The 19549-nt window shown below is 36.2% G+C and overlaps 1 protein-coding gene across 6 annotated transcripts in view; it reads right to left on the reverse strand.

Moving 5' to 3' along the window:
• The window catches only part of LOC5577522 (tubby-related protein 4), a 291601-nt gene that overhangs the window by 143965 nt on the left and 128087 nt on the right, over nucleotides 1-19549 (reverse strand). For all 6 annotated transcript variants that reach the window (XM_021855544.1, XM_021855537.1, XM_021855529.1 and 3 more), the window contains one exon: nucleotides 8316-8699. In XM_021855544.1, the coding sequence (XP_021711236.1) occupies nucleotides 8316-8411 (96 nt within the window). In that variant the 5' untranslated portion in view covers nucleotides 8412-8699. The remainder of the gene's footprint in view (nucleotides 1-8315; nucleotides 8700-19549) is intronic.

The raw sequence follows: 19549 nt of genomic DNA on the forward strand, positions 1-19549 counted from the left end.
CCACCTCTCTAAATAGTCAGGAGCTATATAGAAAACAAATTTTTCATGCTCACTAGCGCCGCCTGGTACAAAAATTTTGAATCTCTTGGCTAGAATAATGATAGTCCTTGAGCTACTGAACAACTACGCCGAAGACGCCACCTTTCTAAGTGGTCAGGATCCTGATCTATCCGGAAAACAAAAATTCTATGCTCACTAGCGCCGCCTGGTGGCAAAATCACGAATCTCTTGGCTAGAATGATGATAGTCCTTGAGCTGCTGAACAACTTCGCCGAAGACGCCATCCTTCTAAGTGGTCAGGATCCTGAGATATTCACAAAACAAAAATATCATGCACACTAGTACTGCTTGGTGGCGCAATTTCTGAGCCGTGTTGCCAGCTACGACAAAATTTAGAACCCTTTATGAAAAACTGGTTTACAGTTGAAGAGTATTGCTATGTTGCTAAGCATTCTATTTTTCTATTCCGCTCAAGTTTCATGGTTTTGATCTTTTCTTTATTCTTCTTAAACAGTGTTGCCAGCCACATAAACATTTGTGCTTCGGCCGACTGTATGGCATGCAACACTTCCTTCAACGTTGGTGAAAATTCTGTATCGTTACCTTTAAAATTTATTGGTATTTGCATATCACACCCCCATAGAATTGGCTCTTTTGATAACATTTGAGCAGTGTTGCCATCTATTACCAAAATATGAAAACTTGGACGGCCATTTTGGAAAGTTCTCAACCCATGCTTCAACTTTGCCGAATATCTCGGATCAGTATTCCCACATCTAGACTTTGCATTTTTCAAAAACATAATTATAGCCCTGAATTTTTATCCGACCGATTCTTCTTACGACCTCCCGATAACGGTCGTGAAAAGAGGTTGGGATGTACTAACAATAGCGCGCTGCGTATTCGAATATTATCGGATAGACGCGTAATGTTTCAAACATGATTTTATATTGCGACTGAGTTTTGAACTGTCTGGTTTAGTTACGATCTGACGATAACGGTTGCAGGTCGTTAGGCCGAAGGCCATTAGGCCGAATGCCGTTAGGCCGAAAGGGTTGTTAGGCTAAAAAACATTTGCTTATTCACTGCTATTTCAAATGACTATTTCAAATGGCTAATCATCTGTGTTTTTTTCCTTCTCTTATTAAAGGCTGTTCTTTCTAGTTGTATTTCATAGTAGTTATTGTGGGCTTCTAGGTAATGCAAATTATCCTGATCTAACAACTAACAATTCATTCAATCCTAAAAATTAATTCGGCGGCTTCTGAGTGATGCAAATTATCCTGACCTATCCCTGTTAATCATCCATTCGACCTTACGGTTCATTAGAACTATTAGCCATTTTAGGCCTAATAACCCTTTCGGCCTAACGGCATTCGGCTTAACGACATTTGGCCTAACGGGATAGAACCGTAGATAATATCCTACATCGTATATGATCAGCCCTGCCCATTTCAGGTGTAAGGGGGAGCGTCACTTTTCCAACGACGTTTCTATATCCCCTTTGTTTGGAAAAATATGTCGATATGAGTGGGATCACGCCAATTTTTTTAAATTTCGGTGAAAATGCTCAAGTTAGAGCTCTATGCTTATGACCTGTAGAGGAATATGGGGGTGCAGGATATATAAACATATGGGTATATTAGTTTATTAGCTTGAAATGGGAGTGTTAAAAAATCATTCATTTCAATATACTGATTCATATACGCAGGTGTTACGAACCACTTTATGGAAAATAACGGACAATCCTTGAAATCCTGGAAAATATAGAATTTTTCAGAAACATCGAGAACTGATTTCCCGGAAAATACCTCAGTGACAATGTTTGAGATCATATAAACCGATCTGAGTTGGAAAAAGTAAAGGTCACCGCTTTAAATTTTGTGCAAACTTCGTGATTATCTAACTGGTGGTAACATTTTCCTAACTTTGCTGGGAGATCCCCCAGTACCGGACACTTAAGCCACTAAATTCATAATTCGAAAAATATTGATTTTATGGGCTCGTGTTACCCATTTATGATAAATATTATCATTTTTATATTGTACAAAAACAAATTTGAAAATATAAATATGAATTTTGACATTGCGTTTAGATGATGTATTTTAGTACCAAATTGATCGATCTTGAAAGGTGGCACCCAATACCGGACACGATCTGGAAATGCCTTGAATTCTGTAAATTTGAACATCATTGAATGTGTACACTAAAGGAATAGTTTATAATTACCAATTCAATGCAATTGCAACATTTACAAAAAAAAATGAGTTTTTCTTAGTTTGCAAGATGCCTATCAAAAACCTCTTTCATATATGATGAAAAATAGCACATTTTACGATGTTGTTATGAATGTTCATTCTTCTTAATTTTATTGCATGTTTGATACCATGGTCGACGGGACCCATGAAAAATGAAAGTATTTAGAGACACTGATGCAATAATTACAAAAATATCATATAACAAATCAAGCTGTCCGAAACTGAGGGACAGGAGGTGCTTAACCAAAATTGTAATTTGTCCATATTTACTTCAATTATGGTACAAAATACATACATACTATCAAATAAGGATTATGTTCGATCATGCTTGCGGGATCCAAAGTATTTTTTCATATTCGAAACAATTAATAAACAGCTTCAAAATTAAGAAGATACGTCGATTTTTTAAAGATTTTCAAACTTTTATACTTTTTTAAAAAGGCATGCATATTTCAAGGATGTGTTATTCTACGTAAACATTAGTCTACATAATAGCTTTCTTTGCTACTAATACACCATCTTGATTGGACCATGATTTCTCAATGTTTCGACTTTGTCCGGTATTGGGTGCTGTCCGGCACTATTTTTCCGAAGTAAGCTGGAAAACAAGGGAAAATTCAGGAAACGTTTTTTTTAATTATTATTTGGAGGTTTGAGCAGCCCGATGGTCTAAAGTCAGCATAACGCCTTCTCTCCCATACAAATTTCAAATCGCGCAAACCTTCTAGACGAACGCCTTATGAGCTAATTGAAATAGGGTAAGTCTTCCCTTAGTTGTATGAGTTCCTATAATTGCGGTAGTACCATTTTCACTTATTTTATTACATTAGCCACAGAACCGACACAGCCAATCGACGTATTGGCTTGTTGATACGCGGAATAGATGAAATTGCTTTAAAATTGATGAAATATCACTAAAATTGCTAAAACTTGTCTTACTTGTACCAATAGTTGCGGTAAATGTTCCTATAGTGGAGGATCCCATAAGAAAACAAAGGATACCGCAACTATAGGAACACACATTAAAAATATACCGCAACTAAAGGAACGGTGTGGAGGTATTATTTTTCATTGACATGCCGTGGATTACTGCGATGAAATAATTTTTCCCATAAAGTCAATGCACATTGGTCCCAAAGCCATATCTAGGAAGACAAAAATGATTGTGCCTAAACCGTCAATTTTAGATATATGGTGTCTTCGGCAAAGTTTCTCCATATTTTTCAGACATTTTTTTCAGAGATGTGAAATTAGGGTGGCCCACATGGTTTACGAGATCAGCACATAAACTTTTTTGCTGACGCATTTAGGACTACACAATGTTCTACAATGTTTTAGAACAACCGATTTGGAGCAACTTTGCCGAAGAACCCAAATTTCTATCTCTTAGGGTTCGTGAGTTATGATTTTTTTTATCCAAAATGTTAGGGTGGTACTGAAAAATCAGTTTTTTCTTGATAACTTTTTATACGATAATTTCTCGCAAAAACTTTGTTCCGAGCACTTTTAGAACTTTTGATTGCGCAACTTTTTGCCGAAGAAACTACTGTTCTATCTCTTATTGTTACAGAGTTATCAGAAATTTACTTCGACAAAATGATTGTTTTCAAATGCCGATATCTCCGAAAGGCGCAAACGGATTTTCAATCTTTTGTCAGCATTAGAAAGATTATCTTTTTCTCTGTTTATGGTGAAAAAACTGTGAGGACGTTTTTTGTTTGAAGATTGACAACATTTTGAAAATAATATGTTTTTTAACCGCAAATTGTCCATAACTTGAAAAATATTCGAGATAGCTCTTTGGTGCCTTCAGCAAAAATGTGCAAAATTTAAAGTTCTGAAAGTGATTCATACAAAATATTCATAAAAAATCAACGCTCTAAGATATGTTCACCATAAACCGAATTTTATATGGTGAAGAAAGCGAAAAAAGAGATATTTGCTAGAACAATTGAATTAACTGTATGTAAAGTCATTTAAAATTGAATTATCATGTATTGATATCGATCATAGTAAGCGGAATCTGAGAAGTTGAAAAAGAAAAAAATATTTGCTGAAGCAGTTTTCGAGTGATCAAGACCAACCTTCTGGTTCGTTACCTTAGACAAGTATTTGGGATTTATATCTGGTTCAAATTCAAGCTTCATGCATTCTTCAACAAGCGAATGCTGCCCTGACTAATTCGTTGTGGCAGATTTATTGGATTTGATTGAATTGAATGGGATAAGTTAGATGCCCAGATAGAACAATTTCAGATACTTCTATATTTCTATGGGAGGATATCACGGGAAGTAAGGTTTTGGTAATTTGAAGGAATTCTTCATAGTATACGTTTTGTTATCGTTTAGGGTTGATAATATAATAAACGGGACCGGTATTGAACGCATGACCTTCTGCTTAGTAAGCCGAAGCGGTAGCAATTTATAACCAACCACGGCATAGGTTAGCGGGACAAACATTATGTTGCGAGAAATGACAAGACTTCGTTTATGGATTAATGTTCCTTGGATCACTGTTAACGTTCAACGCGCCGTCATCGTAATCATCGTCATCATTGAAACTTCAAAAGCAGTTTTTCTGTTCGAAAACAAAAATTATTCGATGAAAATGTATTTACTGTGTTTCGATTGGAGAATAGAATACAGTGAACACATTTTCCTATAAACTTTCTTAATTTTGAACGAAATAACTGCTTTTGAAAATTCTGAAATCAATGACGGATCCTGCCCCCTTAAAACTGCTTCAGCAACTAACTTTCCCTAACTCCTAAGATTTCGCTTACTGTGATCGATCTTATTTCATTACATATATTTTCAATTTTAAATGATTTTACATACAGTTATTCCGGTTGTTCCAGCAAATATCTCTTTTTTTGCTTTCTTTATCATATAAATTTATGGTGAATATATCTTGAAGCGTTGATTTTTTATGAATAGTTTGTATGAAGCACTTTCAGAACTTTCAATTTTGCACATTTTTGCTGAAGGCACCAAAGAGCTATCTCGAATATTTTTCAAGTTATGAACAATTGCTAATGCTAACAAAAGATTGAAAATTCGTTTGCGCCTTTCGGAGATCCCTGGCCACGATCACAGGGTTTGACGGTGCCAAAGTAGAAGGTGCACCATAATAATACCCGTCTGTGAAACATATCACCTTCCCAATACTTTGGCACACCTCTAACGGTTCATGATTTTCATGAAACGGCTGCATTCAGGCAGAGGATCTGTTAATATGTTTCGCCATATTATCAGGTTCTCTTCGAACGGAGGGACCGCCAGGGCTCATTAGTTGCTTATAAACCAGTGCTGGTTGTTGATGTTTTAGTTCGTTTACACGAGCTGTAGCATCCTTTGTACTAATCAGTAATGGTGGTTAAGTTTCGAAGCCAACGTGTGATCAATCGTTTTATAATGCAACATAAGAATGGGTGTTTGGTGGAACTGTGCGTTACACTCGTCGTTATTAAATTTAGTGATTGTGAGGGTGCTAATAGTGACTTTATAATGAAATCTATGATGATGAAAATTTGAAAATGAAATTAGAAGTGATTCTGATAGTTTTGTTAAAAAATAATAATGATGATGTGAACCCTACTAATATAATAATGACCATAATACATTGTGCAATCATTTCTCTGAATATAAACTTTATTGCCTAGTTCTTCAAATTTGCATGATAAAAGTGTTAATAATAACAGCGAGTGCAGAAGAATGGATCGAAGTGATTTTTTTACTGTAACTTTCTTGATCATAGTGCTAAATCGTAGTTGGAATAGTAATGACTCTACAGCAACAAAAATAATGAAAAATTCAAATAGAATATCTTTTAATTACTTAGTAATGCTAACAGATGGTAAATGGTAATAACAATGAATTTATATGAAAATGGTGTTATGTGAAAAGTGATATAATGGAAAGTATACCTGAAGTGTATTACGAAAGTTGATGAGTGATAATCGATGATATACGTGCAAGTGTCGAAAATGAAAGTGACGATAGTGAGTGATGAAATGAAATAGGGAATGAGGACCTTTTAATAAAACTATTTCGTTCTTCACTTTAACCACTCTAGTAGCATTTCAGGCCTTATCATAGTTTGATAGTAGTCTGAACTATTAGACTGCAAAACTACGGCAAGGGCTGATTGCTGCTAGCGTACACAGTGACCATTTGAGCAACATTGCTTTGGAACGTCTGTGTGATGAACGCAATAGAGGCTTATAAAAGCAAATGCTGGGAAGGAGCTTAGGGCAGATTAAGAGTGCCAGTACTACCCCTATCGCTACCGACAAAAAAAAAAAAAAAAAAAAAAAAAAAAAAAAAAAAAAAAAAAAAAAAAAAAAAAAAAAATCGTTTGCGCCTTTCGGAGATATCGGCATTTGAAAACAATCATTTTGTCGAAGAAAATTTCTGATAACTCTGTAACCATAAGAGATAGAACAGTAGTTTCTTCGGCAAAAAGTTGCGCAATTAAAAGTTGTAAAAGTGCTCGGAACAAAGTTTTGCGAGAAATTATCGTATAAAAAGTTATCAAGAAAAAACTGATTTTTCAGTACCACCCTAACATTTTGGATAAAAAAAATCATAACTCACGAACCCTAAGAGATAGAAATTTGGGTTCTTCGGCAAAGTTGCTCCAAATCGGTTGTTCTAAAACATTGTAGAACATTGTGTAGTCCTAAATGCGTCAGCAAAAAAGTTTATGTGCTGATCTCGTAAACCATGTGGGCCACCCTAATTTCACATCTCTGAAAAAAATGTCTGAAAAATATGGAGAAACTTTGCCGAAGATACCATATATCTAAAATTGACGGTTTAGGCGCAATCATTTTTGTCTTCCTAGATATGGCTTTGGGACCAATGTGCAATGGTAGTTACTTCCCGTTACAACATTGACATGTACATTAATTGCGCTTCTTGAATTTAGGCGGTTAAATTAAATTCAATCGTGCTTATTGCCTCCACTATTGGTACATCTACCCTACATATAAAACTTACATCGTCAGTAAAGTTGAAGTTAATATTTTTTTGCAGACGAAACTTGATATTTAGGGTATGAAACTTCAACAAATTCCATTTTTGCAGCAAAGTACATTGCAAAACCAAAAAGTGAAGAGATATTTGAATGCTTTATTATATACGACGATCTTCAATCCTTGTTCCGTCTTAAAACGTGAGGAGCCAGCAAACTTTCTAATGAACGTCCCAGTAACACAGTGAAATAAATTAATTCTCTCTAAAGCTGTTTGTTCCATTCGAAAGCAAATATAGCGTCAAAGTGTCTCGCAAGAGTCATTTGCAGAAAAACATTTAGGCACAAGAACACAAACATATCGCCATGTCACGTAGCAGCGATTTATTTTCTTTCAATTTCGCCTCCTGGCAGTGTTGGCGTTCTTACCATCCTGGCTATGGAAACACACATAACCATCATATAGCATGATGGCATCCTTATCGAGTACCAGTGCAAGAAACCAACTTCAGTTCGTCCATCATTTCCTATCCGATAGAACTGAGCTTCATTCCGTACCGGCTTCGGAACTCCTTCGACGTTAAAAGCACTTGCTACTGGACTTTTACCGCCCGAGAAGATTGTCGGTCTAACCCACTGCCAGCAGGGCAGAGACACTAGTTGTTTTCCGTTTTCATTCTTCCGCTGTCCGATGACTTTTCGATTTCGATTCGAACGTGCCTGGCGTTTTAGATGGCACAATTCATTTAAGATTCTCAAAATGATCTTAGCCAGAGCCAGGAGAGGGCTATGTATCAGTCGATTCCAAAGTTTGGTCGTTATGCAATGCTTGCACTTTTGTTGTTATTGTTATTGTTATTTACCAGATTGGATACTTTTTTCAGTAATTCATAAAGAAACAGAGAAGAGTATCAACTCAATAGAAATGCATTAGCGGTTATTAGACACTTGACATAAAGGCTAATACGATATGATTTTGCCTTTTGTCTAATAAACTTTAAGAATCATAAACAATCTTTTCGTCCTTTCTTTATCTTCAAGTGCCCAGGTAATCCCATTAATCCTTAGGAAAACAACACTCACCTCTGGAATATCGTCTGGAACTTTTCCCATCCATGACAGCGAAAGTATCGAGCAGTCGCATTTCGTGTTGGTGCTTTTCTCAAAGTGTAAATGCATCACGAAGCAGTTCCGCCTTCAACTGAGAGAAACTATCTGATGAAATCTAAATGCGATTGACACTTCTACCTATTACGCACTCTTTCACTCACTGTCCTTTCTAATAACTTTGACCTGTGGTAATCACGTTTCACACCGATAGAAAAGCCGTTCGTCGTCCATATCTACCATTGGCTTTTGAATTTTCACATCACCTCACTGAACAGCCATTTGTTGGTTAACTTGTTAACGATTCATGGTTGCCACTTTTTCACCACCGTTCCACAAATTTAGAAAGCTTTTTGGTGCCTGTAAAGAGAGAAAAGGGTCAAAACGTTAGTTGTCGATAAACTATCGACTTAAAAATAATCGAAACTGATATATATCCAAGTGACCTTTCACCGTTTTGTATCAATCATAGGCAGACTGCGAGGATAGGATAGGGATTCATTCTACCAAATCGAATTACATGGTTGCAAGTAGGGACAGATGTAGGCATGGTGGTGTTGATGCTGAATTGAAGTTTTAAAGGAATGTGTCTGGAGTTGATGGATAATCCGTTTATTTTTTAATTTCTTTATTAGTATCATTCCAAACATTACATTCATTTCTTATATCTAGGTGTCATTAGACAACACTATCATCCTAATTTGGTAAAACAAATTTAAGAATTTATTAAAATTTTGTTAACAACATACTACATTTCATTTGCCGTAGCAGTTCAGATTTTTTACAGGTGAGTTGATTTCACCTGCTTATAAGAGAAAAAAACGCTTTGAATTTACTTAATCTTACTTTGAACCTAACTTAATTTAAACATATAACGCATTAATCGTGGCAATAGAAGATTGTAACGATTTTTGCCTGAAATTATTAATTATTTTATTTGACATTTGTTCCAATGTTTCAACAGTGGATATTCTTTGTAACTTATTGCTACTATACCAGGGAGGAAGCCTCAGAATCATTTTCAAAATTTTATTCTGAATTCTCTGCACAGCTTTCTTCCTGGTATTACAACAGCTAGTTCATATTGGTACAGCATACAACATGGCTGGCCTGAAATTTGTTTGAATATCAAAAGCTTGTTCTTAAGACAAAGTTTTGATTTTCTATTAATAAGGGGATTGAGATATTTTACACATTTATAACCCCTCTCATCGTGACAACATGTCTACTTGAAGGTTTCAAATAAAAAGCTTTTGGTTTATGTGGGAATATTATTAGTTGAATTTTGGAAGCATTAGGAAAAATCTTCCATTTTTGAAAGTGTGAAGAAAAAATATCCAAATATTTTTGCAATCGACTACAGATGACACGCAGACTTCGTCCTTTAGCAGAGAGGCCTGCAGCGATTTGACAGATAACTTTGAATTATTCTAAAAATGTATGTTGGAAAATTAAAGTTTTTTAATTTTACGATCCAACCTTCATACCAAACGAATGCTTTTTCTATGTATGGATAATCCGTTTATCTTAACGATTCCGGGTCATTTGGTCGTATGCCGTTTGGCCGAACGCCATTTGGCCGAATGTCGTTTGGCCGAACGCCATTTGGCTGAAAGGGTCATTTGGCCGAAATTGTAAACAATAGTGAACTACAGTTAGCATGCATTTGTAATTAATTTCAAAGCTGAATTTCAAAGAACAGTTTATTCTTATAGAAGGATACATCATCATTGATATAGAGCTCAAGCAACAATCAACGCTGAAATAAGAATATCCTACACGGTAAAAAATCAGCACGTTCGATTGAATAGATTGATCACTTGACTCAATTCAAAACACTAATCACCATGATTTAAAGAGTTTCAACTTTGGATTTGCTCTACTGTCTCTAGAACTAGACTCTGAAGTGAAAAGTCGTTGATTTTGAACATCATGTCTTTTGTATGAGAGCAATCATTGACAGCTCGTTGTAGAAAGTAATTGAGATCAATTCGACCCCTTTCAACAGATGCGAGTTGGTGTCGAGGTAAGACACTAGACCTGCACTCCGAAGGTTGGTGGTTCAAATCTGTGTCAGGCGGAAATGTTTATTTTAACTTTTTTTTTATTTCAAATCAAAACATGCAACGTTGAATTCAAGTGCTGTTACCTTGATTTTGTCAAGATTCAACAGTTGTGCAAATCCAAGTGCAGAACTATTGATAGCATGGTGCTTATTTTTTACCGTGTAAATATAATCAATTATGCATTTCTCTGCTAGCGGTAATAGCTGCCAGCATCCCGAGCAAAGGCGGATAACTGGATGATATCAAAATGATAACAACTTTCATTATCATTGTTATCAATTTGATATTCTGTTATCAATGATAATCGAATGATAACAAGATTGGTTATCATTATACCCGGTACAGACATTATTGATAAAAGGTTGATAATAAAATATGGTATCACACATCTTTCCCATAACATTTTTACAAAGTTTATGTTGATAAACAAAGTTGACTTTTCGTCATACAAAATTTTGTAAAATTATTTGAAGCGTTAGTATAATCCAAAACACTCATTTCGCAAAAATGTTCGTGTTTTATGACCATAAATGCAAAAAAAAATGATGTTGTAAATTTAGTTATCACTTTGAACTCAGTAATAACATATTTTACTATTACTTTGTTATTCGCAAACAAATTTGAGTTCTCATTTTTGTTATGTTGGCTGTTAATTCAAATGATGATAACCTGGTAACAAGATTTGTTATCATTTTGCTATTCAACTTTGCTCGGGATAGGTTTTCGCACTGCAATTGTTGTCAGCAGTGAATCAAATTGTCATCAAGATAGACGAAAAACAAACAACAAAGCAAGCACGCTCACAACCGTTTGTCGCAACTGTTGCGGATAAGGACACAATTAAAAGCAAAATTGTCATGACAGTCACAGAGTACAACATTGTTGCAACTTTTTCAACTCGCGATTAATCAGTTATTTTAAACTCAAAACCAAACTTGTTTAATGGATGCTGCTTGATAATGTGTCAAGGTTTACCAACACGGAGAAAGTTCTCGAAAATTGCAATGCGAAGCTCAGAAAATCGCTGCGCACGTGGTGATCGATCTTTGTCATATTCTGTTCAAGTGATGACAAACTCATGTTGAGGAATAAAATTGTTGCAACAAGAATAGGAGATGACAATGTCTCTGTTGCTGCCTGTTGGGTGACAATTGATTCACTGGTTGTCAGCTTTTGACAGTTACTAAAAAGGTTAACGTCTTATTCTTTTCTCTGTAGCATCAATTTGCTTCAACCATTCTGACGGTACTTAGTAAATTAATTATTTTTCTACCAATTACAAGTTTGGTTTCTTAGGGGGGTCTGTAGCCTTGAGGTTACGCTTCATAAGCGGAAGGTCATGGGTTCGATTCCCAGCCCCTCCACGAAAAAACCCGTCCAGCCACCAGAAGACGCCTCACGGAGGACCGTGCTTTGGGGAGCACATCCATCCTCCGTCAGTATTAGATGGTGACTGAGACAAACTGACCCTCTTCGCAGGCAGCTAGCCTCACTAATAGCAGAGCTCTCTCCTACCTGCTCGGTGTGAGAGTAAAAGAGTAGGAGAGAGCGAAACTAGATGTAAATATAGATAAGTTGAAAATAGATCTGTATCGATAAAGAAGCTACAGAGTTTGTTTTTTTTTTACAGCGGAGAAACAGTGAGCTGTTCATCGTAACGTAAGTGTTCATCGAGTCGTTCGGTTTAATATTTAATAAGACTCTCTATGAACGTATAATCAGCCTTAACTTCAATAACTTTAAAAAACATTCGAATATGAAAGAACAGCTAACGATCAAAAGAGTGAAAAACCTTTTATAAAAATATATTCGAGTGTAATGCAAATAATTGTTATACCAGTCTAACTATAAAGAACTGCCGATGGTTTGAAGAAGGTAAAATGGCCATTAAAAATATAAACCTAATTATTGCCAATAGTAATGGAACCAGTACAAGTTAAAAAATAGTCTTTGTTTAAAAGAAGAGAAAAAAATACTAATGAAATTATCAAAAACATATTAAACCCCCGCACGTTGGTAGCCCAGAGACGAACTAACCATCAGCTCAGAGTCTTTACACGAGTTCACAACTTCGTCTTGAATGAACGGATAGTCTAATATTTCTTTGGGGCACTTATATAGGAACAAACATGACGTCCCGCCACATCATAAAGATCAAAAAATATCTAGCAGATCAGTTATTGGGCCACACTCATGAATCCTACAGATCTGCGTTGAAAAAAATGTTTTTTGTTCGTAATTCGGCCAAACGACTCATTCGGCTAATGGTATTCGGCCAATTGGCCGGACACCATCTTCACAATAAGAAAAAAAAACTAATATTACATAAGACATAAGTTTCATGGTAAGCAAAACGCTTGATGTCAAACATGTATTTGATGGTATTTGAACTTAAATACGTCATTCTTGTGAAATTACGTTCAATGAGACTGACTTTTTTTTTGTGATCCGAACAATATTCAGTTCAATGTGATGGAAAATTATGTTTCTCAAAATTTACGTCATTTTACTTGTTTTAATATGTCGGGCACATATGACGTAAATTTCAATGTTTTTTTCCTAAGTGTGTTGTAACACTTGTCACATGTGATAATGAAATTTCCCGAGTAGTGGAAATACGTGTTGCATCTGCGAATACTACCTTCTATGGATTACGAAACCAACTAAGCCCCGCAACTTGTAAATAAAAACATAAGTCTCCCTTAATAAAAAATGATACTTTCGGTGGCTCTTCGATAGAAGCAGACCGGAAAGCCTTCGATGTTTCGGAGAGTAAAGTGCTGCAGATAAGACTTGCTGGGAAGCTAGGTGTGTGGTGCAGACGCATAAACTACCAGTTGTATTAAGTGTATTAATAAGTATATATTATTAAACGTATAAAATACAGCAAAATACGTGGGCTGGTAACCCTAAACGTGCGGGACGACTGGAGAAGTATCGTCCAAGACCCTCAAATATGGGTGCCCGGCAACGTGATGGTACGCTGAAGGTAGGTAAGTGTTGCTAGGTTTAGTAACATGTTGTGGCAGCTTATTATTTATATGCGCTGATAATTGTTAGCTATGGAGAGTGCCTACACATATGATGTCGTGACCGCAACGATATATCACATATTTGATTGTCACGTGGAAGAACCATACGCCAAAATACCTTGCCAGTATCCATGCACCTTTCGTATGGAAACATTTGAGGATGCGGTACAAAATGTCTTAATTAATTTTCTGGGACCAAAGTCTGCGGCTACAAAGCAGATCCATGGTAAAAGTGTCTGGGTTCGATTCTCAGTCTGTCCAGGATCTTTTCGTAAAAAAGATATAAGTTTCTTGACCTCTTGATGTTCTATAAAATTTCACACAATATTCGTTAGGCAACTTTACACCAAGAAGGTGCATTTCATCTAATATTCCCCAATTCAATCGATTTTAAAGCTTAATTGCTGCTGACTAGTGCGTTTTGGTTGGAACTTTGCTTAAATGTCCGCACAGGAATGGAATAGTCTTGTTGCTGCACACTCGTCTATGGCATTTAATTCCCTAGTCGCCACAAGGCTGGGTGCTGCATGCTACACACACGCAGAAAAAATGTAATACATTTTTAAGAAATAGAAAGCATGACGCAAAAAAGGTAAAATATTAACTAATTTCAATGTTTCAAATACTTGTTTCAAGCGGCTAAAGTAGAATCTCCTTGGTGCACAATCTGTTTATTGTATTTATTTTTCTGCGTGCACGACTACACATAGGCACGCAATCTTTGCACTCGCCCAACGAAGCACTGATGTCAACACAAAGGAATTGGCATGGGGTTATCCGGCTGTTAGGAAGCATAACATCGGTTAACTTTCGTCAATAAATTTTCGAATGCATGTGCTTCTTTGTGACCCGGTCTATAATGTCACCAGACATGACACAACAGTATAATTTATGGCTTTGTCTTCTGTTAAGATATCGATCGAACATATAAGCAATATTTTTATTTGGAAACATAGGATTTTGGTTTTACGATTTTTAGAATGACTATTTTCAATGCTAATGAAACCTTCTGTATGTTTTACTACCTATGCAGTATGACATTTTTTTGTAAAATTTCTTGGAATACAATCAGTGACAAAAGTTAGCAACCAAACAGCTTTTCTTCCATAAAAAATGAGTTTGAGGATCTGTATCTCAGCTATTGATGGTCCGAAGTATCTGAAATTTGAGTGAAATACTAAAAATTACCTGAAATTTTGTGTACAGTGAGTTTATTAAATTTCATACATTTTCAGAGGGTTGTTCAAAAAAAAATAAAGGATATAACCCCGGGTAGAGGAGAATAGCAAAATAAATAACAAAATTTACTATTAAAATAGAATGTTGGAATAGCAAAATTTGGTCTTTGTTTGTGTGAAATAAGAGGTAAAATAACAATAACTGAGTTTGTACGGCATAAAAACTAAATAATAACATATTTTGCCATTGTAATAACAAAATAATAGCAAAAATAAAGCAACCGTAAATAACAAAATATGTTATTATTTAGATATCGATAACAAAATATGTAATAACTAAATGAGCTATTCACGAGTAGATCATAATAATGGTAATTTTAGTTCTTTGACTTTAATATCTAAATTTAGCATGATTGAAAAATGAACTTTTTGCAATTCCGTTGCAAATCAATCAACTTTTCATTGAGAAGTTGATCAACATAACGACCTACTTTTCCTACCGAAAGAAACAATGATGAAAAATGGGAGTGAACGGAACTGTCATTTTGTGCGGGACATTTTTTTTCAACAGCCTGCTTGATGACAAGACGAAGTTTGCTGGGTTTATGTTCCAAGGATACCACGCTTAATGCCTAAATGCAGCAAATTTCCTATAAAATTTCTTGTAATGTAATATCTAGTGATTGAAATTTTGAACTATAATACCTGATTCATTTCAGGATCCTTTCCATTCTTCTTCTTCTTCTTGGCATAACTTTCCCACTGAGACAGAGCCTGCTTTTCAGCTTGTGTTCTTATTAGCACTTCCACAGTTATTAACTGCGAGCTTTCTTTGCCAAAGTTGCATTCGCATTCGCATTTCTTTGCCAAAGTTGCATTTGCATTTCGCATTCGTATATCGTATGGCAGGTACGATGATACTCTATGCCCAGGGAAGTCAAGGAAATTTCCATCACGAAAAGATCCTGGACCGACCGGGATTCGAACCCAGCATGGCTTTGCTTTGTAGCCGCGGACTCTAACCACTCGGCTAAGGAAGGCCCCTCAAACGATTTATCGAATACCTCTGATGGTATGGAAGGACAAAGAAATGACCACCGATAGATTGAGTGACCTCATACGCTCAATCTACACAAAAGAGCGCGTACTGGAATACACCAATTACAAAAAAATCCTCCTCCTTTTTTCTGACATTACGTCCTTACTGGAACAAAGCATGCTTCTCAGTTTAGTCTTCTATGAACACTTCCAGAAAACTTGAAGAATCCTTCGTTAGGATTGGGAATTATCTCGACTTCTAGGGTATGCAATTGCCACACGATATACAAAAAAAATGAACGTTCAATAGGCTAAAAAAAACTCTCAGCTGATAATTACTTCTTCAGATCATAAGAAAGCTAATCTGAGAAGCAGCCTCTGTCACGGTTGTGAAGTAATGCCAAAAAACAGAAGGAGGTAGTTTAGAAATCCTTAATGCTCTGGAATCACAAATTCACAAACCGCAAGGTGAATGCTTCCATTCTCCCACAAAGCCATCAAAGAGCAAAGCTGCAGATTAAAATGCTATTTTCACGTCGATTACAGCGGATGTAAAGATCCTGTTTATATGCAAAGGGAAACCAGCATCTTGCGTACACGTGACCAAAATGATACTTTAACTCGAATTGCTAAACGATATCGTACGGTTGGGTTTCAGACGAGAAACGTGCCTCGTCCAACCGTACTTCTTTGGTTGTAAAGCCACGTGGAATAGGGAATAGACTGCTCCCACCTCAATAATTAGAAACGGCAAGCAAATAACACGTTACCGAACTTATGGATGGGGGTAGGAGTACAATTTTACCGTGTTTTGACTCTCTGACATACATGCCATGGTATGAGCTGGTCGTGTTGGTAGTTTATGGATATTGCAAGGTGGCTTGCTTCTAGCGTTAAATATTCAAATCCTTGCTCCTTTGTCCGATCCTTCCTTCGTGGTATTCTCCTAAGGTAGTTGCATCAGGTTTGGCTATAGTACTATGTTACCATAGTAGACCATCATTATCATTATGCATTATACATAACATGAACTTTACATTTTTTGTGTTTAGTAGATCACAATTAAATAGTGCAGTGAAATTTCTTGAATCTCTCTTGGCCAAAGTTTTCTGCATTTAGTAGCTCTTGTCAACAAAATGATCAATTTAACTATATTTTTCTCGAGAAAGTTATCATTTACTACCAATGTTTGCATAGTCAAAGTAAGCGCCACTATGGTCAAAATACATTTGTTTATTACAATGCATTATTTACCTAGTTGGAGGCATGTCAACAGCACTAATTTGTTCGAAAATATTTGAAATATAAGAAGAAAGCAATGTTTTCCGAGAAAAACTATGTGTTATACTCTTTCCGACGTTTTGTATTGTAGAAACCGTTTTCCTCCAGCTGGCCAAAACTAATGCATCCACCCTATTTGTATTCAGCTCTGCATGCTCGTGTCAGTGCTTTATTATAGTACACGTAAAGTTACCCTTGAGACCTCCGCAATTGATCATCGTCAAGCTTTACGTCAAAATGTAGCATGTGCATAGAATCAGCTCCCATTTTTAGCATGCTAAGCAATTACGCCACATGACATTTGTCTAAAAACCGCAAATCAAACTGAATTCAAGACAAAATGTTAAACGTAAAGCATCCTAATTCGTCTTTAATTGCCTGCGTCGTTACCCATTACACTCACGCAAAATCTTTTTCGCTCGATTTCCTTTTTGGTTCCCCTCGAGTGAACAATTAACATCCGGCTGATACCGAGTGAAGAAGATCAAAGCCAGACCCGACCCCTAATCTGCTCCAATCGTCCTCATCATTCGTCGGGCTGAATTACAAATTAAAACAGTCATCCATTAGTGCTGTCCCATTCGTTTACACACCTTCCAGGCCACTGTCAGAAACTTCCTCAAACTACACAATGTTCGCATAAAGAGGTTTTTCCGACAGACTAAATCTACAATTTATGACCTGAACAGCCACGCCGACGGAAGTAAGATTAATGAGAAACGGAACAAACGTCGCGCAAAAATGGAAATGTTGTCATTGAATTGGGAACGCTACGACTGTTATTCATTTCCATTTAGAATTAGTGAACTTTTTAACTTTTTATATTCGTGAAACATACTATCGATTTGGCATATGTATGTCAAAATACAAAGGACAGAATAATAAAACGATGTAATGATACCTTAGGGACCAAGATAGCCGTAGCTGGAAACGCGCAGCTATTCAACAAGATCAAGCTGAGCGTCGTGGATTCGAATCCCACTGAGGAAGTTTTCTCGACTTCCCAAGGCATAGAGTATCTCCGTGCTTGCCACACAATATGCGACCTGTAACGCAGGTAGATCACCTTTACGTGGTGCGTTACGAGGTAAGATCTACCGGGGCAGCAGGAACGAAAGTCCATGGGCTTAACGGTTCCCCCCCCAATACCTCTGCGAGTTGGAGTGTTGCCCAAGATGTGGTGGACTTCACAGTGGGCTCTGATAAATCTTCATACAAACCACAACAATCCGAATGCAACTCTGTAAAAGCGACCGGTGCCGCTTAAAGTACACTGAACCAAGAAATATCATAAAAGGATTAAAAACGTCACATACATTTAGGATAATGGTAATCATAGCAATGTTATGTGTATCCATTGCAATTCATTTAAAAAGTACATAAAGCTTTTTTTTCTGTTCGGAACATAAACCACTGCGACCAATATTTGATCTATTGTAGTATATCCCGTGTCCTTTGTATAGTGCATGTCGTGTTACCTTATAACTATTGAGAAGTGATAAAGTATTCGGTTTTCTTACAGTTGTAATTCCTAACCTGATCGTGGGAAAGGATTCTAATTGAAAGGTTCCGCTATTTATACCCTTTGAAGAATGTGGTGGGTACACTCTCCACAGGCGCGCCCCTTTATCAGTCAAAATCGGATCCCTTGATAAAGCCAAGAAATTACACCGATATTGTCCATGCATCAGAATCCTAGTCCTTACTTTTTCAAACTAGAGAACTAAATAAATAAAAGAATAGAAAACAAATTGTTGTATTCGACTGATTTTTTTCCCTTGTCTCAAGATCATTCTCGGCGACTGGGAAAACCGAGACTTGTCACTTTCAACAAGGTTTAAAAATGTAACAAGGACTAAACAATGTTCCTTTGATTACTATAATATCCTGTTCTCTTCGTTTGAAGCAGTCAGGACTAGGGTTCAATGGTAGATCTTTACCCCATAACGCACCACGAAAAGGTGATCTACCCGCGTTATGGGTCCAGCTTATTATAACACCTCATCATATTTATGAATAATTACTATAATTTGTAAATGAACAAAAGCCATATAGGTTATCGGATAATGGTCATGTGATTAGCAGATGTGAAAATTAGTAGGTTTTCAAGATGGCGTATTTAGTTGGTTGATTGCATTTTAGCCGGTTGAGAGTTCAGTTTTCAGTGTATTTCTCCACAGTCATTGATTGATTGAACAACAACGATAGGTAATTTCAATGTTTATATACAAAATAATCAAATATAAATTCGCTATTTCTATTTGAAATTTAAAGAAAGATAAAGGAATTCCTTAGGATATCCAAGACTTCTGCAAGCCGCAGACGATGGATTATGGCAGGAAATTATATATTGAATCACATATTTCAAAATCTATACATGTATAAAATAATTTTGGATAATTATTGAATAAATAATTTAGTACGAAAATTATGTATTTGGACTATTTTAGTACAATAATCCCTAAACTATAAGATAATTCCGTTGAAAATGTATTAAACGATCATATAAGAATCACGAACAAAACCAATCATTTTCATCTTGATGTTGCATGGAATTCATTAAAAAGATCCATTAACTCATTTATATCATTTATATATTTATATAATGTATGTGT

This window comes from Aedes aegypti, chromosome 1 (genome assembly GCF_002204515.2).
Source record: "Aedes aegypti strain LVP_AGWG chromosome 1, AaegL5.0 Primary Assembly, whole genome shotgun sequence".
Lineage (NCBI taxonomy): Eukaryota > Metazoa > Arthropoda > Insecta > Diptera > Culicidae > Aedes > Aedes aegypti.